The 27,023-nt window shown below is 41.6% G+C and overlaps 1 protein-coding gene across 1 annotated transcript in view; it reads right to left on the bottom strand.

The window, feature by feature from the left end:
• Window positions 1-27,023, bottom strand: part of G3BP2 (GTPase activating protein (SH3 domain) binding protein 2) — a 78,981-nt gene that overhangs the window by 9,735 nt on the left and 42,223 nt on the right. The window contains exons 6-8 of the mRNA XM_015405562.1: window positions 8,730-8,910; window positions 6,395-6,493; window positions 1,340-1,442 (exon numbers count right to left, since the gene is read on the bottom strand). Of these exons, the coding sequence (XP_015261048.1) occupies window positions 1,340-1,442; window positions 6,395-6,493; window positions 8,730-8,910 (383 nt within the window). The remainder of the gene's footprint in view (window positions 1-1,339; window positions 1,443-6,394; window positions 6,494-8,729; window positions 8,911-27,023) is intronic.

The raw sequence follows: 27,023 nt of genomic DNA, 5'->3' as shown, positions 1-27,023 counted from the left end.
GAAGGTGGTCTCCCAAATTTTATACGGCGCAGAAATCTGGATTGCTGGCGTGGACGAGAAATTGGATTCCCAGTTAAACGCCTTCCTTAGGAGAATTACTGGAACTCCACGGTGTGTTGCTGGGACTGTCCTTCGTATGGAATTGGTTCAATCTTCGCTCGAAGCACGTGCTTTGCAAAGGGCATTCAAGTTGAGATTTAAGCTATCTGACCCAAGTCATCACCCCCAGGCCGGTTTTCTTCGTCTCATCCTAAAGGACACGACATCCAGCCCTTGGTTGTCCCTTCTTGCGGGTAAACTCAAGACATTGGGAGTTCCAATTTCCTCACCTGCTGAAGAGCTGTTGCTCTCCCAGCTCGAGGAAACCTTGAAGAAACTCAAACAGTTGGATTGGGCTAGCACCGTGGCCAGGGCTAGATGCACCTGTTCTCCTTTGGCTCTGGGGTTGCCCCCTCCAGAGAGATTTCTGGATTTTCATTCATCGCTACCAATTCCATCCCACCGTCGCGCCTTTATGCCTGCCCGCTTAAATGCATTTCCAACGATGGTAACGCTGGGCAGATTTAGAGGCTTACCTTACTCAGATCGCCTCTGTTTGTGCAACTCTGGCGAAATTGAAACTTTAGACCATCTGATGTTTCGCTGTCCCCATTGGACTCAAGATAGAGGGATATATATCATTCCTATTCTTACGAAGATGAATCTTCCCTTGCAACCTTGGGTGCTTTCAGTATTGTTGTCTGATTCAAATGCCGATGGACTGATAACAGCTAATGTGGCACGGTTCCTGGCTAAGGTTGCTGCTCTCAAGAAACACTGAAAGCTTTATCATCTCTGCAAACACCTGTACCGATTTTAATTTTTGGAGGATTTTAGTTAGTTGGCTCCGCCCCAAGTGTAGTTAGGTTCTTTTAATTCTCTGGGCTATGCCTGGGTTTTATATGTTTACTGATTGCGACTATGTACTTGTCATATTTTATGTCTATTTTATGTACCTATTTTACCCCTTTTGCATTCTCTGTTAGTCAAGACTTCGGTCATATAGACCCATAATAAATTGAAATTGAAATTGCCAGTTTTATATGACGCACATACACAGGGCGAACATCCATTTTTGTAGGGGAAAGTTGGCAGCAGGGCCCAGTGCATGCAAAGAACCTCTGAAGAGGTTCTTATTCTGTCATTTCCGCAGAGCTTTTAGCAGTGGCTTTCACATTCATGGTTTAACATTAGTGTGGTTAAGGTGGATCATCAAACTAGATGAACAACCTGAAAATCTAAAGGAAAGCTAAAAACTCTTTGTAAAACCAAAGAGTTTACACTGAAAGAAGTGGTTTACCTGGTCTAGGCCCCCTTGAAGGAAACCCTGGTCTCTCCCTTGGACGTTGTTCACGCACACGAAGTGGTTGGGACTGTGTTTCAGGTTTTGTTTCCACTCTTTGCTAGAACAAGAGAATGTACTAGTCGTCAAAATCCTCAAGGAAACTTACTGAAAGCAGCAAAAGTAAAAAATGCAGAATGATGGCTTCCTTTGTGCAGTAGGAAAAATATTCACTTATTAATTTGTCTGTACCAATACAGATCTGTAGGACTTGCTGCTCTACAAGCAAACAAGCAGAAAATCTGCCGAACTCAATTCTGAACTGACTCTTTCATATTGGCAGGGATCTAAAGCACCACATGCTACATTCCCTTCATGCTTTCTAGCTCCCCACTTGCAGCATCAGCCTCCCTCCACATCCTTTCAAAGTCCTGCCCAAGGCTACAGGTAGACTCAAGTCCAGCAGTGCCTCAGAGACCAACAAGATTCTTGGGGCCGAAGCTTTCAAGAGTCAAAGCTCTTAGATTACTACCAACCAATATATTCATTATCGGCTCGTATCCCCAGTTTAATCTTTTTATCTATTTAATGTGTTGTTTTGATTTTTTTGGTATCTTGTCAATGCAAATTTGTTTAAATCATTTGTACTTGTATAATAAAATAAAAATTGGGGGGGAAATAAAATAAAGAGGTCTTCAGCCGAGAGGGGAGGGGGAATAAAGAGTCAAAGCTCTGACAAAGGATGCCGTTGTGACTCTTGACAGCTCCTGCCCCGGAAACTCCTGCGGGTCTCTCAGGGGCTCCTGGACTCGGATCCAGCCGCTCTACTGCAGACCAACTCAGCTGTCCTCTGAAACCAACCAAGACTGGGGCCCTTCTCAGGAATCACAAGAATATCTCTCACACCGCTCCTGCATGTTAAGTGCCCCAGGGCTTTCTGTTCATTCACGGGATGTAGGGGGAGAGAAGGGGTGGTGGACCCCGGCTGTTAAGAACACCAAAACACAGAAATTAATAAACTCATCTCAGGTTCAACACTACCTTGCACGGCAAATACCCTGCCCCCATTTTTTTCAGGTTCTTACTTTACGAAGGTGTTTCAACCAAGTCAGTATGAACAGAAATCTGGATTCTGCCCTGGTCCTTCCAAGAAAATTGCCGTGCAAAACTCCTAACTGCCCTTCGGTTCATTTTAAGGCTCTCTAATGGCCACTCCTCTCACTTGCATCCTTCTCTCTCTCTTTGCTCCTTGCCAGTTTCTCACATTCTCATCTCCCCTTCCATCTTTGTGACCATACCGAGAGGGAAAAAGCTATCCTGCAGTGGCTGAAGGGGGGGGGGGGGCTGGAGAGGGGGGGGGAACTGCTCAGCATGCCATGGGAAAGCCAGACGCAGGGGGGCTTTGGTCTTGGTGCAGCTCCTTCAGCAGCCAGCCCCTCCTGCCCAGCCCCCTGCAATGCCTCCCTGCTCTCCAACGGCTGCGAGAGACGGACTGCACCAGGCCTCCTGCTGCCCGCATCTTCATGGGTCTCAGCCCAACACACACACTCCAGCTCTGGCTCACCTGGCAGGGGGACGGGAGGAGATGAACTCCCACTTGCTTGGGGTTCATACTGGGGGCAACTGCACCCCTTGTACGGTATCTGTTGGTGCCTCAAACAGATGGGTGCCAAGGTCATCATTTGCCTATAGGACACCCAAAGACTGTGGGGGCCGGCCCTGGATGGGTAACCGTATGAAGGAATGTGGAGTTGTAGGTTGGGAACCATTCTGGAAAAGGCAGAGACCACTGGCACAAACCTCACCATTTCTACTTGATCAATGAAAAATTAGGTAATTATGGAAGCGCTCTAAATAAATTCAAGCAAAGCGGTACGGGTGCTCTTCTCCCCATGTTGGAGAGCACCGTGCTCTTCTCCTCATGTGCCAAGGACTTAACTCCCACCAGAGGCACTAGCCCTGCAGCCTCCCAGGAATGAGGGCTCTGGCCAAGAAGATCCTGGAGAGCAGCTTTCCTTTTTTGGGCCTGGGTGGGAAGCAGGAAGCTATGATTGAGACAGTTACCCCCCCCCCTCAACCTTTGCTAAGTCCACACAAAAGTGGTGAACTCTGCAAGGAAAGAGATGGACATGCAGTCTAGCCTGAAAAAGTCTACAAGCTTTCCTCAGCTGCACCTGCTTGCCAGGACAAGGGCCCCAGGTGGGGGCTATCCAGAGTGCTCACCTCTGGCTCTCTTGCTTCACTCTCTCAGCCCAGCTGGAACCTGCTTCCCACAATGAATGGAAAAGCCTGAGCAGTGTGGAATAAGGTTCACAGTCTCCAGCTTGAAACTGGAGCTTGCCTTTGCAAACTGGATAAAAGGATCTCTCCCCCCCCACACCTTGCCCAAAAATGGCACTACTGCCCTGACGAAAATCCTGTAGTCCTAGAAAAAGAGACAAGTTTTCTTCTCCTGTGTTTTGACGTTTAGAAGACAATAGTTAAGGAATGTTTGATCCCATTTTACAATGCCTGGTTAGAATGCCTCAATATCACCTGAAGCCCAGAGCTTAGTTCTGAAAAAGCAATAGTATTTTATTTATCTAAGTATTTCCCACCTTTCCTCATGGCACTAGGTGGCTTAAGAGTTACACTTTAAAACAGCACAATTAAAAACATACCAAATAAATCCCCAAATAACTCCCCTATAAATGGCTTGCAGTCCACGCCCCATGAAAGCCCGGGCAACAAAACGGCTTTGCAGTGCTGCCTGAAGTTTTCCAGCAGCAGCAGCAGCAGCAGCAGAGTTCCCTGTTCCCTCCTCAAGGAGCTTGCTTGACAGGGCAGGAGCAACAGCAGACAAGCAGGAGGGACCGGACGATGCCAGGTGGGCTGCCTTGAGTGGGGGAATGGCCAGTAAACGGCAGCCTGAGGACCACGGCTTTCCTGAGCAGCATCTCCTCTGTCATGCCTGGATTCAGCTTTCGCTTGTTCTTTCTTAGCCACCAGGCTGTGTTTCAGAGCCAAGACGGAGGCATTCGGAGGCTTAGACAATGAAACGTGGCATTGGGTGTCATCTGTATATTGATGATACCCAACCCTGAAACTCCTGATACACTGATTTCACAACCTCATTTAAATACTGAAAAGCAGGGGTGAGAGAACAGAACCCTCCACAGGACAAATTCCAACCCACCGCTTCTGCTTCTTGGGTGGGAACTCTCATCAGAAGGAACAAAACCTCTGAAGAGCCAACTCCACATGCTCACCAGTGGGTAACAATGGAGCTGTCAACTGTGCCAAAGGCTGCTGATAGAGCTAACAGTATCAACAAGGACGACTGTCCAGCTTTAAACAGAGATTGCCTTGTCACTGCAACCAAAGCCACGTTGACTCCATATCCAGGCCTGAAGCCAGACTGAAATGAGCCAAGGACAGAGGTGGCGTCCTAGAAACCCTGGGACTGCTCCAGCACACCACACAGCCTCTCACCGTTGCCCAGAAAAGTAAATTCGAGAATGGCCTGTAACTGGCCACCCCATCCTTAGCCAATGGATGCTCTCTACCAAGAGGTGTAATACTTGCTTCCTTCAAAAGGTCTACAGAGACCTCAGTCGGCAAAGCACTCATGGTCTTGACCAGTGACTCCCACACCCTTTCCAGCATGGCTGTAAGAGCCAGGGCAGGCGTGTGGCTCAAGAGCTCAAGGGGTGGCTCCACTGATCCTGCTGACAAGGCTCTTGGGAATGCAAAAGGACCCTGTCAGCACCCACTGGGGGGGGGGGGGAGAATCAACCTGAATCTCTCCATAACCAGCTTGAGCCAGTTTGCCTTGGCAAGGCGGGATACAAATCGAAATAAATAAATAACTAAAAAGACAAGCGGGTGGTTCCTGACACCTCAGGTAGCTGATCTACTCTCAATTTGGCCTCCAAGTTGGAATGGATGAGAGAGATTTTATTAGCAAAGAACCTCACAAAAACATCACAGCTAGGGCACCAAATTAATATCACTGAAGGGTCAGACTTGGAACCTGAACTCAAGGTCTTAAGTGTGTAGGGACAAGCCAACAGCTGTTCTCTTGGGCTTGAGGGAAAATGCCTCTACACACACCAAAGGCTTGTTGTGTGTTCAGCATATATGCGCTTGGTAAAGTAGTAGAAACGTGAACTAGTACTCTGAGGACTTATTTGCAAGGCTGCTCTTGCCTAGATTTCATTTCATAAGAAGGCCACGGCTCAACCACAGCTCAGAAATCCAAACACTCCTATGAGTAGAGTATAAAAAAGACCCACCTAAATGCCATTTGTAAAACAGCAGAACTACCCCTGAAAATAAGCTATTAGAACTATCTTTTTCGTGCAGAAAGTTGTGGCCCTAAGACAAAGTGCTGCGGAAATGAGTTAAGAGCAGCAATGAATCTGCCACAGAATCTGTTATGTACATTTTTGGAGCAGTGCTGTCCTGGGAACTTTGGGTCCTGCATACTGAGCACTAGCAGAGGACAGGGGGACATACAGGATAAGAGGCTTACTGCATTAAGAAAATTGTTCCTCAATGTCTTACCACGGCAGTCTATGAAGGATCTCTTCTCCTCCCTGCCTGCTTCTTACAGAACAAAACACTGTAGAAACGGAAGGGACCACTGGCAAAAGCAGCAACCTACTCACAGTCCTAAGTTGGTACAGGGTTCTGCACATGTAGTCAGAGATCTCTAAATTAACTGTTTTAGAAATCAAGTATACAAATGATGCTACTTCAAAAAGGAATCCATAACTGTGCTTTGCATTCGACTTTTTATAAATTATTAACAAAATGAACATAGTCTGAGTCCAGCCAGGCACCTTTAAGACCAACCAAGTTTTATTCTGGGTCCTTTGTTCTGCTGCCTCAGACCCACATGGCTACCCCACCTGAATCTAACAAAATGAATACAGTTGATAAGGATTCAGTCTTCTACTCCAGCTTAATTCAACACATGAACATTTTAGGCAGCAAATGTGTATTATTCAAGCAATCACAACTTGTTTTGTTCATGAAGCAGCTTGCATAAGTAAACAAAGAGACAAACCAAGATGTTCACAGATTGATTACCTGTGAGCCAGGTGCTTTAACATGGGGTGGAATTCCAGAGGAAGAAACAGTACCACTAGGAGGCAGGTTTTTACTGGTCACTGAAGCCCAGGAGAAAGCCTGCAGGAAATGCAACAAACCTTTGCTACTAATTATGGCAAGCCACTCACATATTTTAACGGAAAACCTGACCAACAAACAAGACAACATCAGGATTAAAAAGAATCACAGTACATTGCCACCACAACAGAGATTACAGTTTTAGTTGTCCAAGCACTTTAAAAGAACAAAGATCCAGTTACTTGCCTGAGTAACTTCCTCAGTAGCCCCCAAACTACCATTGTCAAAGAGTTGACAGTCACGGGAGAGCAAACTTTGACCATGTCTTATCAATCTTCTCAGGCTACTGCAGACCTGACATTCCCAAATTCACACCTTGGTCAAGAAACTGGATACACCAGGCTATCTGCACCCTCTCTCCAACCTGCCCTGACTCTTCCTCTCAGCGGTGGAAGACAGCTACATCAATCACCACCCTGAGTAAGACTCACTTGTCTGCTCATAACCAGGGTTTGCTAACCAGCTTGAACCCGGGATTCTAAACTCTAGTTGAGGGAACTCTGGCTACAGCACTGCTTGACGACGGCTAATTTACTTATTTAGTTATTTATACCCTGCTTTTCTCACTAGTGGGGCTCCAAAGGAATTCATAGCATCATTTCCCCCACCTCTACTCCATCCCCACAACCACGTCCTGTGAGGCAGGTGAGGCTGAGAGGGTGTGAGTGGCCCCAGGTCACCCAGCAAGCATCTACAGCAGAGTGAAGACTCCCACCTGGGTCCTCCAGATCCTGATCTGACGCTAACCCCCTCAATCAAGGTGGCTCACATGATCCTGCAGCCAACCACGTCGCCTGCTCCTCTGCACTCAGAGGCTGGGGACATTACTGCTTCCTCAGTCAGAGACTGGAAAATGACAGAGTAATGGCATCATAGTAAAAGCAAAATTGGTTTTCAGTCCCCCAATTAATAACAACCTCTCATATGGGACACAATATTTTGAGATAGGATTTCCCGCCTACAGGGCGCTAGTCCACATTTCGTGACAGGCTGCTATTAAACACTGTTGGTGGATTTAGAAGCTCAAACACTACTCTACACATTTAGTTCCCTCAGTGCCACACCTAAAGCACTAATCCTTTGGCATACAATTTAGGACATCGATATATCAAATTCTCACCATAGCCCCATCTGAGAATACTTAACTTCAGAGATTTAAGCCATGGACAACACAGGTCTTTATATAAAGCTGCAAAAGGCCTCAGGTTTAATCTTAAAGGGGAGGGGGGGTGTTTAAAAGTCTTCAGTAACAGAAGTGCCTGTACCTTTAAAAAATGAACGCCTTCAGATCTCGGTGGCCAGTGTGAGGGTTGATAGGTAACCACAATATTTGACAGCCTTCAAATCAGTTTTTGTCAGTGAAAGGTAGAGGGGAGGGCCCTTTGAAGGGCTGTTTTGGTCTCCCACTCCACCTCTCTGCTCCCCTCCCTCCTGCCTTGGAGGGAGAACTTACCGGGGACAGGTCCAGCAGCGACCGCCAGCAGCCTACCACCATGCAGTTTGCACAATTCACCGTGGTAGGATGGTGGGTACCAGAAAATGTAATACTACACAATCTGCCTGGCCCCAGAAGCAGCCTCTGCGCAACTTGCACTACTTGGCCAGGCCTTGCGGTGGCCACCAACACAATTCACCTGAACAACTTGCTAGTGCATGACTTTTACAACTTGGCCAGACTTTTCCCAAGGACAGGCTGTGAGGGGAGGGGAGGAGGGAAACCAGAGAGCCAGTGGTGGCTAGACCATCAGTTTAGGGTGTGGAGACTGATGTTCAAATCCCCACGCTGCATGGAAGCTTGCCGGGTGACTTTGGGCCAGTCACACACTTTCAGCCTGACCTAACAACAGGATTGTTCTGAGGATAAAATGAAGGATAGGAGAATGATGTAAACTGCATTGGATCCCCACTGGAGAGAAAGCTGGGGTATAAATGAAGTTAATAAATAAAGCTGAAAATGGGGGAGGGGGGGCAGATAAAAGAAAGGCTGGTTGTGGAGTGGAGAGAGGGAAACAGGGGAGAAGATATTGGGACACCCAGGAGGACAGACGGAAGAAATAAGGTAGGGAAGTGGATACAGGGGGAAATGAAGTGACTGCTGTTAAGTCCTTGCAGATTTCCCGCTTGGTTCTATACAAATTATAGTCCAACATTTCTATTGTAGCTATAGTTATCTAAGGATGATTAACCACCTTTAAACTGGTTAGCTATCTAGTTATACAAAGCATCCTAAACCAACCTTTGGTGCTTCTTGTGGTAGAGAAACGGTTTCTACAGGAGATGGGGATGGTGATGTTTCTTCTAGCTCTTCAATATTTTTTTCTTCTACTTCAGATTTCAGTTCTTCAGTTTTTGATTCAGATTCTAATTCTGGCTCTGGCTCATGAAAAGGTTCTTCCAAAGTTTCTTCTATTCCATTCCTAGAATTATTGAATGTATCAACTGTCAACTTGTTAACAAACTATTTACACTCAGGAAATCAAACATGAGATGCACCAACATGAACAACGGCAACTTGCAGAACAAATCTGATGGTCTATAAATCCAAGTACTGATTTTAATGAAGACTGGAACACCGGACTTACCGTGAGGGTTTCCTCTCATCAGTGGAATGGGAGGTGTCCTGAAATGGGTCACAACCTCTACTCATTCCGCAAGCAGGGCTATGCAAATAGTTTGTGCTTTTTGCAGTGCTTCCACATCCAGCTGGGGGGTGAGCCCCAGTTGGTAAGCCTCAAGCCAGTTGTCAAGCCTCGACCCTTGTATTTGTGAGGAAAACGGGGTCCCTTGAAAGGCTAGCAAGTTCCCATTCCAGAACTCCTTCTTCCACCGATGAGAAGAAACCCTCATGGCAAGTCCAATGGTTCATTCTTCATCTGTGAAGGAAAGTATCCTGAAATGGGATGAAAAGCTTTGTCATCCCAGGTGGGTAGTTGATGAAGTACTGGAGGAATGACTGGGGGACAACTTGCTGGAAATCTCTCCTATCAAAGGCTCCATCTGCAGACCTGTCGGTGTCCATTGCGAGGGCCTATAGTGCCCTCGAAAAGTAGAGGCTGATGTCCAGGTTGCTGCCTTGCAGATTTCTGCAACAGAAGCACTGGTAGAAAAGTCAGATGAGGTGGCTGGTGCACCGTGACTGCCCCTGAAGCAGGGAAGTGCTGGGCCTCATAGGCTAAGATGCAGGCTTTGATCCACCTAGCAGGGGTGTACTTGGGATACCTTTGTCCCTCTGGAAACTGGGTCAAAGAAGGCGAACAGATTCTATAGTTTGGAAGGACTCTGTCCACATTGGGTGAGTCATAAGTGCCCTCTGCACATCCAGTCTGTGCCATTTCTTCTCCTTGTGGTATAGCAGATGGTATTGTGAAGGGATGTTTGGTACGAAGGAGGGATTCATCCTAAGGATCACTGAGTCCTTTTAGAAGCAGCATAACTTGCAGCTTACAGACCAACACAGCTGAACAACTGGATCTACCTTTGTGGCTTACAGAAAGAGTGAAAAGTTCCAAGATTTGTCTTGCTGATGCAAAGGCAACCAGGAAGGCTACCTTCAATAAAATACGGAGAGGTACTGATTTGGGAGGTTCAAATAGAACCTGGTTAATGCCCCAAAGACTTCTTCATGAGGGGCGGCTTAGGAGAGCCACCTCTTTTAGGAATCTTTTGATGTAATGTAATGAGCAAGTGCCCTTGTTCTCTGGGTTGAGCACTGAAGACAGAGCTGCTATTTGTCATCTGAGAGTGTTGGGGCAAAGTCCCTGGGAAAAGCCTTTGTGGAGGAACTGAAGCACCTCCCCGATTCCCACTGATGTGGAGCTAACTTTCTTTCTACTGCTCCACCTGCTGAATGCAGGATGCCAGCAAGACGACTATGACCTTGGGAGTATCTATGCTGCTCCAAGGCCCAACTTTCATCCTTCATGTGGAAGGCCCAAGCCAGGCTGGGCCAGGATGTAGGACAGTGCCCTGAAAGAGAATATTGTGAGCAGCAGGGATGTTCCCAGGAGGTCTGGCTGACATTGTGACCAAGTCCAAAAACCATGGTCATCTTGGTCAGTACAGGGGTGATAAAAATTACTTCTACCCCCTCCATGCAAACCCTGTTTAAGGCCCTCGTTGAAGGAATGCATAGAGCAGTCACTGAGGCCACCGAGCTGTGAGTATGTCCTACCCTTCTGAGTCCAGAATCTGAAGAGGAATCTGGGTACCTCGTGACCAGCTGGAGAGGCAGAGAGGTCCAGGACCACAGTGTCTGGAGTGGAGAACTCTGGAGTTCAGAGCCCACTTGTCTGGGGCCCGACACTGTGGCACCTGGGACAGTCTAAGTTGCAGGTCCCTTGGAGGTGCTGGGCTTGTAGGGAGGCCACGTGGGTCTCTTGCCCCTTGGTGTGAAGAGAAAGGCTTCCTTCAGCAGAGAGAGGGATCTGATCCCTCCTTGCCAACTGACATAGGCCTTGATTGTCATGTTGTCAGCGAGGTCTAGCCAAAGAGTTCCGTCTATCTGGGACTGAAAAGCTAGTAGTGCCAGTTAGAAGGTTTTGTGCTCCAACTGATTTATGCTGTATCTGGTTTTGGAGCTGTTCCACTTGACCTGAGCTATTTGATGTTGGCAATGGACTCCCCAGCCCTGCAGCCTTGCCTCTGATTATTTCCAACCAGTGGAAATCCAGAAACAACTTGTATGAAGAACTTTTTGTTCCTTGGTGTCCAGTACAGAAAGGAGGTATGGAACCTCTTTTGGAGGGGATTGCTAGTTGGCTGTACTGAAGGATGCCATCCAAGAGAGGGAAAAGGAGCCACTGCAGCAGAAGAAATGCAGACTGGCCCACAGTACTATCTTGATGCAGGCAATCACGAGTCCCGGCAATTGGATTAAGTTGGCAGAACTGACTTGTATGAGGGGGATCAGTGCCACTTGGGTGCTGGAAATTCAGTACAGAGACCCTGCAAATGCTTGCATCTATGTGCCCAAATGGGCGATGGATTGTGATGGAGTCAGCAAGCTCATTAGGAACCCTTGCTTTGCTAGAGTATCCAACATCACACGCACACCCCTGATCCCTTGGGCAGTGATATGATAATCCAGATGCATTTCCTTCAACCTGAGGTGAAGAACTAGGACCATCGTCAACTTGGTGGAAACTCAGGAGGAAGACAAAAGGCTGAATGGGAACACTGGAAATGATGGTTTCAATGGGCAAAGTGAAGGAACTTCCTGGAGGCTGGGTAGGGGTGGGTACGCCTTCTTGAGATCCACTGATGCCAGTAAACCTCTTTGTTGAAGGGCCCCTACTAATGGAATGCGTGGTCTTCTTGCGGAAGTGCCTTTTGCGGGCCCACTTGCTGAGGCATTTTAAGGTAACTATAGCTTTTCATTCTCCATTTCCCTTGGGCAGGACAAACATGATAGAGTACGCTCCAGAAAATCTATACATCCCTGGAACAGACTTGGTTGCCTGAATTTTCAAGAGGTGCTTTATGGCTTGTATCATGAACCTGTGTTTTTGGCTGCACACTGACATGGGAGGTGGCAGGAATCTCTCCTGTGGAGGAGTGCCTCTGATGGCATTCTACTGTGTACCCCTAACAGATGGTGTTCTGCACCCACCTGTCTTGAGTGGACATTCTCCAGGATGGAGCAAAGACCTGGAGGCATCTGCCTGTAATGGCATCATTGACAGAATTGTCCCTTCTCTCCTCTACTTGCTGATTGACTTGAAAACCTTCAAGGGAAACTTTTGCTCACAGAGGGCTTGGAAATCTGGCACTTCTAGAGTCACACTGTCTGTAGAAGCTGCCGAAGGACTAGCAGGAGCTCCACGTAAGTCAGTTTGACTTCTCTTTCAGAAGATGAGGGCATAGGCTTATTTTACTTATTTATTGGATTTTTATTCCGCCCTCCCCAAGCGGGCTCAGGGCAGATTATACCAAACAGAGTCAAAGACTCATTACAACACAATTACAATACATTAAAATCATTAATTGCTGCTGCTTTTGCACAAGATCATTATGGCTTGGCACCGGACAATTTACTCCGGCTGCAAGAATTGAACGACTATATTGCACTGCCCACTTTAAATGTTCTAAATTGTTTTATTGTATTGTTTTATACTGTTATTTATTAACTCTTGGCTTATTTTTAAGATTGTGTTCTGTTGGTTGATGTGAGTCGCCCTGAGCCCGCTTCCAGGAAGGGCGGGATAGCAATCGAAATAATAAATAAATAAAAACAGTCAGATTCTTTTTCTCTTTTGGCTCACAAAGTGGCTGTCTGGCATACTGGTAATTTTAACAAACCACGGGAAGGTGGGGTTTTGGCACAGCTAGAACTGTCACACCGGGGCAAGCTCCCATGTGACGGCCAGATCGGCGGCTCCTCTAGAGGGTTTCGGGGGTTCCCGAAGAGGAGCCCATAAGAGGAGCTCATTGCAGGGGGCTTGACTTGGACCCACCTGCGAGCAGCAGCAAGCAGGTGGAAGTCCGAGAGCTGCCTCGACGCAGGAGCTGACCAAGAACGCCCATGTCAGACATGGGCGCACAGCTGTGACTACCCAGGAAAGGGGAAGAAATTGGACCTCATCCATATCATCGATGAAGAATCACTGTGAGTACACTTAAAAGCAACAATAACAGATATCTACCTATCAAAAAGCCCCTTTAAAGTTTAAAAAGACAAAGGAATGGAGGGGTGAAGAACTCTTTCCGGTCTCACCCCCATTCCTTCTGCGGTGGCTATGAAAAGAGCTTCAAGTGTTTTTCAAGTGACTTCCTGGGCAAAAAAGTAAAGGGAAGGCTTTTGTCTGAGACTGTAATAATTTCTTTTGTGGAATATAAAATTGGAGAGAACTGGTCTTAGTTGTTTTTGGACCTTTTTGGACTTCAGTGATTTAGAAATATATTTTCTTTCTCTCTCTCCTTTTTTGTGTCTGGTGCTACAAGTAAAGTATCTGGGACTATATCAACAAAGTAGGTAATTTTATATAGCAGCAGATGACAAGAAGAAGAAGAAAGGAGTAGTCATTTATGCCTAGGAAAACTTACATCCTGAACTAAAATTCAACTCAGAAGATGGTAGGATAGTAATAGTTCAAATTCATAGACAGAATAAAGTATCATTAATAGCAAACATATGAGTTGTACGTCGTGGGAGATTTCAACGCAGTCTTCGCAACATAATAGATAGAAAATCCACTAACGCAAAAATGAAATATGGAAATGAACTTCCAAAATCCTTTATGAAAATTGTAGAAGAGTTTAAGCTTATTGATGCGTGGAGGATCAGGAATATCAACACAAAAGACTACACTTTTTTTCCCTAACAGACATAAATCCTGGTCGAGGCTGGACATGATTTAGTATGGATTAAAGAATGGATTACTTTAGAAGATAAGAGACTTTTAAAAATTGAGGGCCATGATTTACTGCTAGGATGGAATGCTTTTTTGTGGTATGAAAAAGCAGGCCTTCAAAAATATTTTAAACAGCATTGGCTGAGAGCAGCATTATTAAAGGTTTGGGACCTTTAATACATAAAAACTTTTATACTAAAAGATCAAGACTGATTATACCTTTAGAGGCATTTACCTTACCTAATGCATATGTGGGAGAAGAATCGTTAAGATACCAGGACATTTTGGATAAAAAAGACAATCTGAAATTACCAGAACAATTATCCTGGTGGAGGAAAGTGCAACTGGAATCGATATATTTGAAGGATAAGAAACTAGGTTTTAATAATAAAATAACTAAACTGGAAGAAACTGTTTTAACAGCAGAAAACAAAGTGATAAAAAATATATAAGATTTTATTAGACGATGTGATGGCTGATGAAATGGTGAAAAAAATATGATTATGTGGGCCCAGAATATAGGCCGTAATATTAATTTTGAAGAGTGGGAGCAGATTTGGAGGAAAAATATAAAATTAACTAATACTGTGTCATATACAGAGAACATGTATAAGATGTTTTATAGATGGTATATTACACCAGATAGATTAGCTAAACAAAATGTTAAGACTTTGATAAAGCAGATAGGTATTTGATAGTTCATATGTCGACAGCTGCAAGCATAGTATATGCCAAATATTGGAAAATAATGGAAATACCAATGAACCAAGAGTATGTGAACAAGCTATTTGAAATGGCAGAAAATGACAAACTGACACTTGAGATGAGAGCCAGTACAGAATGGACTTTTCAAAAAAACATGGAAGAGATTTTATGATTGGTATAATGTAAATGTAATTGATGGATAAATGTAGTAATTTGAGAATGCAGAAAAGACAAGCTCAGTAAAATAGATAATGAATTTAGAAATTTAATAAGCAGGAGTGAGAAATGTCTCTTGCTATATGTTATGTGTTGTTGGAGGTAGTTATGTGTTGTTTGTATGTATGTCTGTAGTATATAATGGAAAAAAATTAATAAAAGTGTACCCTTGGGTACTTAAAAAAAAAAAGGAATATCAACACAAAAGACTACACTTTCCCCCCCTAACAAACATAAATCCTGGTCGAGGCTGGACATGATTTGGATGTCGATAGATGCAATCAATGATATTAAAGAGGTAGAAATTCTCCCAGCGACGTTTGCAGACCACAATCCAATTATGTGTTTATTAGCTGATGTACCAAAAAGTAAAAGGTGGTCCTTGAATACTTTACTTCTTAAAGACAAAAAAACTGTATTAGAGTCTAAATGAGAATTCAAATATTTCTTCAAAGAAAATATCCAACCAGAAGTACCATTACAAATTTCATGAGACACCTTTAAGGTATACGCCAGGGGTTGGTTCATTCGACAAAATGCATGGAAGAGAAAACAGGAAGATAAAGAATTGAATTTGATTAAAGAAAAAATAAATAAAGAAGAAGCTAAAATAAACACCTGGACCAGATGGGATCCCTAGTGAATTTTATAAGATTTATGAAGAGGAAATTTTGTTTCCACTGAAAGAAGTAATAAACAACATCTTAAATAAAAGTCAAATGCCAGAGTCTTGGAATGAAGCCCTCCTCACTCTTATACACAAACAAGGGACAGAAAGTGACGATATTAAAAACTATCGACCTATTTCCCTTCTCAACGTCGATTACAAAATCTTTATATGTATTTTAGCGGGAAGATTTAAGAGGGTTCTAGTCCAAGTGATCCCAAAAGGCAGATTAAAAACAATGTTAAGACCATCTTAGACATCCCAGAATTCTTTGAGCAACATCCAGAAAGATCCATGGCATTGATATTTGTTGACGCAGAGAAGGCATTTGATAACCTAAGCTGGAATTTCCTACTAGAAAAGTTAAAAAGTTGGAATTGCGGAACAAATTTTTTGAAAATGATCAGAACTATATACAACAATCAAACAGCCAAAATAATTGTTAACGGAGATTTAACTCAAGAAATAGACATTAAAAAGGGTACGAGACAAGGTTGTCCCTTGTCCCCGTTGCTCTTCATTTTTGCATTAGAAACTCTACTAACACATATCAGAGAAGAAAAAGAAATTAAGGGTCTATATATTAAAGGCAAAAGTATAAAAGTGCAAGCATTTGCAGACGACATGACCTTTATTCTAGAGGACCCACAAGAAACTTTGAGCCATCTACTACGTATTTTAGATGAATATGGTAAAGTAGCAGGACTGAAAATAAATAAAAAGAAAACTAAAATACTGCTGAAAAATTGCAATCCAATGACTGAAAAGTTATTAAAAGAAATTTCAGGGTTTGATATACAGAAGAAGGTTAAATACCTAGGAATCTACTTGACAAATAGATGTTGTTAGTTGTTTAATGACAATTATATGAAATTGCTGGCTAATATAAAAAAGGACTTAGAAAACTGGAAAAACCTGCAAATTTCATTATCCGGTAGAATTGCAACTGTAAAAATGAATGTGTTACCTCACCTTCTTTTTCTTTTTCAGACCATCTCGATTTTGAGAAACCAATTTTTTTTCAAAGAAATAGATAAGTTAATAAAAAGATTCATATGGAAAGACAAGAAACCTAGGATTAAGTTAAAGTATCTACAGGAAAAGAAAGAGAGAGGGGGATTTGCTCTTCCAGATTGGGGTTTATACTATAAAGCAGCCGCAATGAATTGGATAAGGGAGTGGATAATACAAGAGGATAAAAGACTCCAAGGCATTATTTTCACTGGTACAATAAAACTTCCTCCCATTTTGAACAACATTCAATTAGAGCGGCTTTATAAAAATTTGGGAAGTGATAAAGGTTAAAGCTTATAGTAAAATACCTGAATGGCGTTCCCCAATAGAGGCGTTCATAAAACCTTCCCTTTACGTTAAATATAACAAATGGAGATATGAAGATCTATTAGACTCAAATGGAAACTTGCTTGCAGATGATATCCTTAGAGAACAAGGGACAAATTTAACTTGGTGGGAGAAAAATCAACATTTCAAGATGGTCTATAGACAAGAAAGCGGGATTCTATGAGAACCCAACTGAATTGGATAAGTTATGGTTCAGTACTAATGAAAAATTTATTTAAAAATCATGCAACATTTTTTTGGAGTTGAAAATGCAGGATGAGTGGGTGAAACCATCTATGGTAGCCTATGGTTACAACTTAAGAGTTAGACCAGTGGGATAAAATCTGGTTAAGAAACATTAAAATGGTAAGAACAAGTGCATTCAAGGAAAATATACTGAAAATGTTCTATAGGTGGCATATCTGTCCCGCAAGATTAAATAAGTATAATAAAAACCTAGGGAAGAATTGTTGGAAATGTAATTTCTGCAATGGTACATTCTTTCACCTTTGGTGGTCCTGTTACAAAGCAAAAAAATATTGGTCTTTGATAAAAGAAATAATGGATAAAATAGTACGGAAGAAAATCCCTTTTCTACCTGAATTTTTCCTGTTGAATGTTATACCAGAGACATTTAAGAAAAAACGGCAGCTAGAATTATTTTTGCAAAAAAATGGAAAGATAGGAACATTCCAACGAAAGAAGAATTTATTTGTAAGCTGTTTGACATTGCAGAAATGGAAAAATTAACTTTTATTATTTTAGAGAAAAGTCTGGAAAGGTATGAAAATTATTGGTCTAACTTCTATAACTGGTTAAAGGTATCTAATTTTGCTTTAGTTTAATGAATTTGGCAATTTAGTTTAACAAATGTGGTTATTTGGCATTGTACAATTTAATTGGGTCAAAATTAGAATTTTTTTTGTAAATCTGCGCTACTATATGTGTATGTTTTATGATCAAAGATTTATACAGAAAAATAATAAAAATATTGTAAAAAAACGACAACAACATAATGTCTCAAATTAGCTAGATTATGATTTATCATAATTTACAACACAAACATAAAATCTCGACCACGTCTTCTCAAACTCATCCTCTGCTTGATTTTTTAAGAATAAGGACAATTTATCTCTGCTATGTCCAATATTTTATTAATTACTTCATCTCTAGGTAGTATTTATTTACTTTTTCCATATCTGGCAAATATTATTCTAGCTGAGGTTATCACGTGCAATATAAAATATCTGTCATTTTTCCTATATTGTTCGGGTATTATACTCAATAGAAATATTTCAGGTACAAAAGGAATGGAAGTTTTTAGTGTTTTTTGTATTACTTCATGCACCCAAGCCCAAAAACTCTTGGCTTTTTCACATTGCCACCAAAAGGACCCTACTTTACTCCAGCATTTCCAACAGACATTAGGGCAACTTGGATCTCAAACTTATGGAAAGCGTGCAAGTAGGCACCAACTTTTATAAAATGATTCGCGCAATATACCACAGACAATGGGACAAAATATGTATCAATGGCGATTTAACACAAAATGTAGAGATAAGTAAAGGGACCAGACAGGGTTGTCCTTTGTCACCATTCCTATTTATTTTTGTACTTGAAGTTCTATCAGATACAATCAGAGGTGACAGTCAAATTAGGGGATTGAAAACAAAAGGTGAAGAATACAAATTATTAGCATTTGCTGACCATCTGGTGTTTATTTTGGAAAACCCAATAAACTCTGTAAACACACTGAAGTCGACATTACAAGAATATGGGGATGTGGCAGGTTTTAAAATCAACTATAAAAAAACGAAAATGAAAATATATTCCGCAGGTTAAGAAAGGCACAAATAGGTTTAGGAAAAAGCCTGCATGGTTAACAAAAAGAGTAATGGAAGCTGTAAAAGGTAAAAAGGATTCCTTTAAGCAGTGGAAAGCTAGTCACAGTGAGGCTGATAAAACGGAACACAGGCTATGGCAAATAAAATGCAAGTCTGCGGTCAGGCAGGCAAAAAGGGAATATGAGGAGCATATAGCAAAAAACATAAAAACCAACAATAAAACTTTCTTCAAATACATTAGAAACAGGAAACCAGCCAGGGAGGCAGTGGGGCCCTTGGACGACCAAGGGGTAAAAGGAGTATTGAAGGATGATAGGGAAATGGCTGAGAAGCTAAATGCATTCTTTGCCTCCGTCTTCACTGTGGAAGATGAGAAGTGCTTGCCCACTCCAGAACCACTGATTTCAGGAGGGGTGTTGAAAGACCTGAGTCAGATTGAGGTGACAAGAGAGGAGGTCCTAAAACTGATAGACAACTTAAAAACTGATAAATCACCAGGCCCAGATGGCATACATCCGAGAGTTCTGAAAGAACTCAAATGTGAACTTGTAGATCTCCTGACAAAGATATGTAATCTTTCCTTAAAATCTGCCTCCATTCCTGAGGATTGGAAGGTAGCAAATGTCACTCCCATCTTTAAAAAGGGTTCCAGAGGAGATCCGGGAAATTACAGGCCAGTCAGTCTGACGTCGATACCGGGTAAATTGGTGGAAACCATTATTAAGGAAAGAATTAGTAGGCACATAGATGAACAAAACCTATTGAGGCAGACTCAGCACGGTTTCTGTAAGGGAAGATCTTGTCTCACTAACCTGTTAGTGTTCTTTGAGGGGGTGAACAAACATGTGGACAAGGGGAATCCAATAGATATTGTTTACCTTGACTTCCAGAAAGCTTTTGATAAAGTTTCTCATCAAAGCTCAAAAATCATGGGATAAAAGGACAAGCCCTTTTATGGGATAAAAGCAAAAACTGGCTAATTAATAGAAAACAGAGAGTGAGTATAAATGGGCAATTTTCTCAGTGGAGGGTGGTAAGCAGTCAACAGGGCGGGGTCAACAGTGGGAGGGCTCCTAGTGTCCTGGCCCTACTGGTGGACCTCCTGATGGCACCTGGTATTTTTGGACACTGTGTGACAGAGTGTTGGACTGGATGATCCAACATTGGTGTTTCTTATGTTCTTATGTTAAAAACATGACTAAGATTCAAGCAGAACACCTACAAGAGGTAACTGGGTTTGAGCTACAGAAGAAAGTTAAATGTCTTGGAATTAATCTAACAAATAAAACGAGCTCTCTCTAAGGGATAACAACTATACTGAAATACTAAAAGAGATAAAGGAAAAACCAGATAAATGGAAAGATCTTCAATTGTCTTTTTTGGGAAGAATTGCCACAGTTAAGATGAGCATAATTCCAAAGTTATATTCTTATTTCAGATGATACCAGTGATACAGAACCAAAGCTATTTTAGAGAACTAGATAAAATTACGACACAATTTATCTGGCTTGGGAAAAAATCAAAAATACTCCAAGATGCCAGGATTAGAGGCGGCTTCACCCTCCCAAACTGGACTTTATACTATAGAGCTGCTGCTTTGACCTGGATTAAGGACCGGATAACATTAAAAAATGCCAGAACAGTACATTTTGTCTTGTAATGTAAACAATTGATAAGACTCTTGACTTTGGTTGACACTGACTATGCCCTTAATATGATTACAACAGTTATTGTTTTATAAATATTAGAAATGGTGAGACTGTAAAGCTTTGTTGAAAAATAAGTTTTGCCTTTCATATTTTATAACAAACAAATTACTTCTAAATCAGGAAAAATTAAAAATACTTGTCTTTTCCAAAACTTGGAAACTATTCAAATTGACAACTGGAGGCAAACCAATTGAACAAGTAAAAATTTTTTAGATACTTAGGTTTGCACTTCCAGTATAACGCATCTTGGTCTGTGCAATGAAACGCAGTAATAAATAAGGCTAATGTCAGTGTCTCTGCCATTTCCCGATTTTTCTACACCAGAGGCAATCAATTCATCCCAGCTGCATTAGAAGTCTTTAAAGCCAAAGTAATTCCACAACTCATGTATGGTATTCCAATATGGATAAGCACACTTAATGGCACCATCCAACGTGTTCAATCTAAATTTCTCCCAGAGATCATGGGAATGCCACGCTGCATACCTAGGTTACATTCCGTGGAATCTGGTGCGTGGCTTATGACAGTAAAATACTAGCTGCGTCTACATTACAATGAAGATCAAGGGAGCCTTATACAACAAATGCTCACAGAGTCAAATGTGTCTAAATGGCTCTCATACATTGAGAATAAAATAATTGCCATGGGTATCCCACTTGGACTCACTGTTTATGCTCCCATTTATAGGCGCTTTTCAGATGATTAAGCGTAGAGCCCTTGAGATTGAAACACAAAGGCTTTACAGTTTAGCCGATAAAACTTGTTTCCCTCTGAACTTTGAGATGACCCTTACGGTAGGCTGAATGACCCCATATCCATCTGGTATACAAGCACCGCAACAGCACAGAGCCTTCTCTCTAGCAATTTTCAATGCAATACCACCAGCAATCTTGCATGGGAGATATAACAACATAGTATATGTGGATAGACTTTGCCATTGCAATTCTGGATGTACTGAAACTGTTTCGCATATTTGTTTGCATTGTCAATTTTATGTGGTTTAACGTTCCAGATACTTAAATGCTATCTCAGCCAACATGACGAACCTTCCTGATGCTTTAGAAGTGCACCATCTTTTAAATGACTCTGTTCCGGAAATATCAATGAACATACCCATGTTTTTACAATCAGCGATAAAGCTACGTCAAGAAAACTTCCCATGAGTAATTGTTTTATGATACCTTATGTTTTATACGTCTGGCTATACATGGTTTTAAATTTATCTTCTTATAGTAATCCTTTTTAAGGTATTCTATGTCAATAAAGGTCAACTGAACTGAACTGAAAAATAAGCTTGAGATTCTTTGGTTTTAACATACTGCTTCAATAATGGATGGCACAGATAGATTACAAAAAGTGACAGAGGCTGTGCTTTCAGATGTATTGAAACCTGTAGATATCAAGTTAGTACAAGTTTCGTTCAAAAACCTCCAAATCTTAATGCAAAACTTGATCATTGCTGCTGTAAAAACACTTAAAGAATTTTTTGCTCTTAATCAAGACAAAATGGATCTACTGCAACAACAAACACCAAATAAGATGGAGGAAGGTCAGCCACAACCGAAGGAGGAGAAGCAAGAATATTCCTTTATAGAAGATATAGAAGAAGCCTACAATCAAACTGATATGGTGTACAGAATGGAATTTGCACCTACAAAGAGAAATAAAACTTTTACAGAAGTGCATCTGAGATCCTATAAAAATACTAACACTGATGAAACTTCGGGTATGTTGTAGGTATGTAGGGCTCTCTTTCAGCTATGCTCCTGCAGAATGCAGGGGCTTGGACTAGATGACCTGCAGGGTCCCTTCCAACTCTGACATTCTATGACTCTATGATTCTCAAAACTTATTCAGAGAGAGAAAAGAAAGCAATCCATGGAACTTCAAGCCACCTCAAGAGTCAACTACAGATGGCTACTTTCAGAAAACAACTTTTATACCTAAAGGAAAAAAGACACAGAATTAAGGCTTTAAAACTTAAAAGGAGAAATCAGAAAAAGAAGAAGAAAATGGCAGAGGATGGAAAGTTAAAATTCTTGAGAGCAATCTAGAGGCTTACAGAGGAATAAGATTCTATAGATGGACTAAAAATGAGTTCAGAGAGAGGAAGAAAGATGTTTAGATAATCCAAACCAGAAGAAAATAAGAATCATATAACTATTTATACCTAATGGAAGAATATATTAAAATGCTTAGACAAAGGTTAAGTTGGTAGAAAATAAGAAGTATATACTTCTATGTGCAAAATATTATATGGTGAAAGATGTTTAGATAATCCAAGTCAGAAGAAAATAAGAACCCTATAACTATATGGAAGACTATATCAAAATGTTTAGACAAAGGTTAAGTTAATAGAAAATAAGAATTATATAATATATTTGCCAAGGACCTTTGGCTTCCTACCTAGAGCAAGCTTCAGCAAATATCCCAGCACCTCTTAAGCAGACATGAACAAACAAGCTCATTCTACTTTCAGAACACCATCTCTACTTTTGAGACCAAGTGATGTGGGAACTTTTAAAAACCTTGTACAGGTTATATGAAAGAACAAGTAGATTATTTAAGAAACAAATACCGGAAAATACACAATAATGAAAGAAATGATTGTAAAAATGAGTACAAGCTGAGACTATAGGCAGAAACAGTTTTTAAAGCTTTTTACTTTGTCTCGTGTTGTTTACAACTCTCTAATCTCCTGTCTGGTGTTAAGAGGACAGGAGGCTGGGTTGATCCCGAGATCTCTCCCACACCCAGGGTCTAGTGTTAGAGGGTAAATGGGGCCGAAGCCAGCCAAGCGCAAAGTTGAAAAAGAAAGTAAATGAGAACACCCCCACCCCCTCCCGCTCCCTAGTAACAAGATGTTTAAACAAGCTGTAAACGTCAACATTGATGAATGCATGCAATAAAACTAGAATAACAAACTGTTAGCAAGAACCAAGTGCACGATCTTTATTGAAGCTAGAAGTCACGTCTGGAGCTTTAAGCAAGTTTCCTTGTCAATGCAGTTCTGGTGATCTCTTGCTTAAGTGGGAAGACAGAAAACGCCGAGGAAGTTAAAACAAACAACAAGCTAGTGAGAAGATGATTAACTGAAATGAGGAATGTTTTATAGATGGTTCCTTATCCTTTCATTGAGGTGAGACCTAGTTTTTTAAAACTTTCAGCAATATTGCTAAGGTTGGCTTTCAAGTGGAGGAGTGTGGAGTAGATCGGAAATCGATTGGGAAGGTCTGGGATGATTGCGAGAGAGCTGACAGCTAATATCGAAGAGAAGGAATGTCTTTTCCTCCTCCTGCCTTTAAAAAAACAAACAACACAGTTTGAGCATGCGATCTTTAAAATTTAAAGCCCAGACTGGCCTCCCTTAAGTCCCGGACTCCTCCGGGAAGGTAAAGTAAGGTTTTTTGTGTTTATTTTAACAGACGCTCAGGGCGAAGGTTCGCATGAGCGCATATCGCTTAGAGTTAAAATAAAATGGCGGGGGGGAACCGGAAGCCTCAGGCTTCCCACGGAAATGCCTAGGCACCGGTGGAGAGCGATCAGACGCTGGTTTGCATCGGAAGCCACCGTTGCACCCTGTTTATCACCACTTCCGACCTAGTGGCAGAGTGCAACGGTGTACAGCTCTTTACAACGGATAGAGAGGGAAGACAGATGTTCCCCGTCTGAACGCCGGTAGGTACATCGATTGCAACCAGCACAGAATCCGTTGTAAAGGCTGCGTCTGAACGCACCCTGTGATTCTCAAAACTTATTCAGAGAGAGAAAAGAAAGCAATCCATGGAACTTCAAGCCATCTCAAGAGTCAACTACAGATGGCTACTTTCAGAAAACAACTTTTATACCTAAAGGAAAAAAGACACAGAATTAAGGCTTTAAAACTTAAAAGGAGAAATCAGAAAAAGAAGAAGAAAATGGCAGAGGATGGAAAGTTAAAATTCTTGAGAGCAATCTAGAGGCTTACAGAGGAATAAGATTCTATAGATGGACTAAAAATGAGTTCAGAGAGAGGAAGAAAGATGTTTAGATAATCCAAACCAGAAGAAAATAAGAATCATATAACTATTTATACCTAATGGAAGAATATATTAAAATGCTTAGACAAAGGTTAAGTTGGTAGAAAATAAGAAGTATATACTTCTATGTGCAAAATATTATATGGTGAAAGATGTTTAGATAATCCAAGTCAGAAGAAAATAAGAACCCTATAACTATATGGAAGACTATATCAAAATGTTTAGACAAAGGTTAAGTTAATAGAAAATAAGAATTATATAATATATTTGCAAAATATTATATGCATAAGGTGGAAAACTGACAGTTTTAAATTATGTATGAGGTAGTTTAATACAGAGAAAAAACCAATATGTAATAATGTACCCATTTTATGTTTGTTTTTATGTTTTGTATGTTTTGAAAATAAAAAAAATTACTTTTTTTTTAAACAAACCATAGGCCAGCTACAGTGATGCAGAACTGAAGCACCAGCAATCAATGACACCACAGGCATCACAATAACCCGTGGGAATCTGTTGCTTGGATAACCAGGAAGCTTTGGGCAGAATAATAGATACTTTTGGCCACCACCTGGTCCCCGCTGGATGAGGAGGAAGAGCTGATCCCAGAGATGGCATTGAGATCTGGACATAAAGGCCAATATGAGTACTGATGATACTTCCATGGAGTAAAGTGCTCAGCCTATACATGTCATGTTTCTCACTCTCTGTCACAGAAGCATGGTGATAGTTTAGGTTTATTCTCACAAGACTGTGCACCTACAGAATTGGAATCTGGATCAGTAAAACAAAAGCAATTCTTTTTTTAAAAAAATTTAATTTTATTGAACACCACAGCAATATCACAAACTGATGACAGAATGGAGTGTAATCAACAAAGTACAGCAAAAGATAAATACAAATATAAGTCTAAATATCATGCTCATCTTATCAGATATAAATTAGCATCAGAACCATTCAATATACCATAAAAAGGAATAGTTACAATTCGTTCAATGTGAGCAGAGAAGAGAGATTTGATTCTTGTTCCGTACGTAACAACGATTTGAGATGCCTGAATAACGTTTGTGTAACAAGGAGAGACTAGGCTGATTTGAGGAACCTCTAGACTTATCTAAATTGTTTGTAATCTTGTCCAGAATAAGTGGGTCCCACAATTTTAAGAACCACTCTTGCAGCAATGGAATTGATGTAGATTTCCAGTGTGAAGCAATAAGACATTTAGCAGCAATTAACATTATCATAATAAGTTCTCGTTTTACCTTGGGAACCTTGCAATGATCCCACGAATTGAGAAGGAACAGTTCAGGCGTCCTGGGAATCCAATAACTGGTGATCTTATGAATTTGGTCTTGAATCTGGGTCCAAAAATTACCCATCAAATTACAAGACCACCAGCCACGGAAATAAGTCCTTCGCTCACCACATTGTCTCCAGCAGACTGGAGGCATAGTAGGGTTTGAGTGAGCTAGTTGTGAAGAAGTCAAGTACCAGCGAGAAACAAGCTTAAAGTTTTGCAATTGAATGTTCAAAACTCTCAAGGTGGTGAGTGGTGAGTTTCAAATTTGGTTCCATTGATCTGCAGTAAGCTCTTTATTTAAATCTGCATGCCAGGAGGATTGATATTTTATTAATCTAGTGGAATCTGGTAGGATTAGAATTCTATAAATTTTTGACATCAGGCCTCGATTCAAGTTTTATCATGCTAACCAGCAATTTTTCAAAACCTGTTAAGGACTTTCAGAGTGGGGATTTTTTAGAATCGAACAAAGAGATGAGATTGGTCGGTAAAGATACTTTGTGTTCTTTCTCCAATTTTGATTTGTCATAAAGCGATCCTTTATTGGTGATATCCCAAAACCGTATTGGCTATGCCTTTCTCTACTGCTGGAAGGAATTACAATCTTTTTCTGGGGGGAACCAGGACTGACCAATGAAGGTTGTCAATAAAGAGCCTGATGGAGCTAAAGTATTGTGAGTTTTGAACCAGTTTTTCAATGTGGCTTCAATGAAGGGGTTGTTGTAATGTGAGTATGAATGTTGGCTGTGACTGACCCATAAGATTTTAGGAAAAGACTGGGGGAGAAGGTAATGCTTTTCCATATGTTTCCAATCAGCCTCATAGGACTCCCTGTATTGTTTAACCAGATTTGCTAAAAGGATTGCCTGATAACACCTCTTCACGTCTAGACTGCAAGGCCTCCTGTGGTGATAGGCATTGTAACGTGTGGTAAAAGTGATTCTTGGGTGTTCAAATCTTTTCTTATACATAATTGAGTAGTGGGATGGCACTTTCTGTACATTCCACACGCTCCTAAATCAGTTGGCTCCATGATGTGTCACTCAGAAGCTGTCCCTATCCACTGGATGCATTGCCTGAGTCCCGCCCACAGTGCACTCCATCAGCCATTGGCCCGTCAGCCGCCATTCAAATACTGGCGTGCCATTAGCCAGGTGCTGTATCTGCTCCTCTTTCCTGCCCACTCCAGCCACTCTTCCCTGTCAAAATACTCTCTCTCTCTCCTGAGGAAGTCACTTCACCTGCTTGGCTCCTCTGTGGCACTAACTTTTCCCTCAGTGACTGTTGGTAGGCAACCAAGGTTTGTTCTGTCACTAAAAAGACAAAGGAATGAAACCCTTTCCATACCTTTATGAGGAACTCATTGAGGGAAGTCCTGAC

Source organism: Gekko japonicus, unplaced genomic scaffold (assembly GCF_001447785.1).
Source record: "Gekko japonicus isolate JY-2015 unplaced genomic scaffold, Gekko_japonicus_V1.1 scaffold2759, whole genome shotgun sequence".
NCBI classification, from domain to species: Eukaryota; Metazoa; Chordata; class Lepidosauria; order Squamata; family Gekkonidae; genus Gekko; species Gekko japonicus.
The sequence above is the reverse complement of the archived record's forward strand: the minus strand, read 5'-3'. Positions and strand labels throughout refer to the sequence as shown.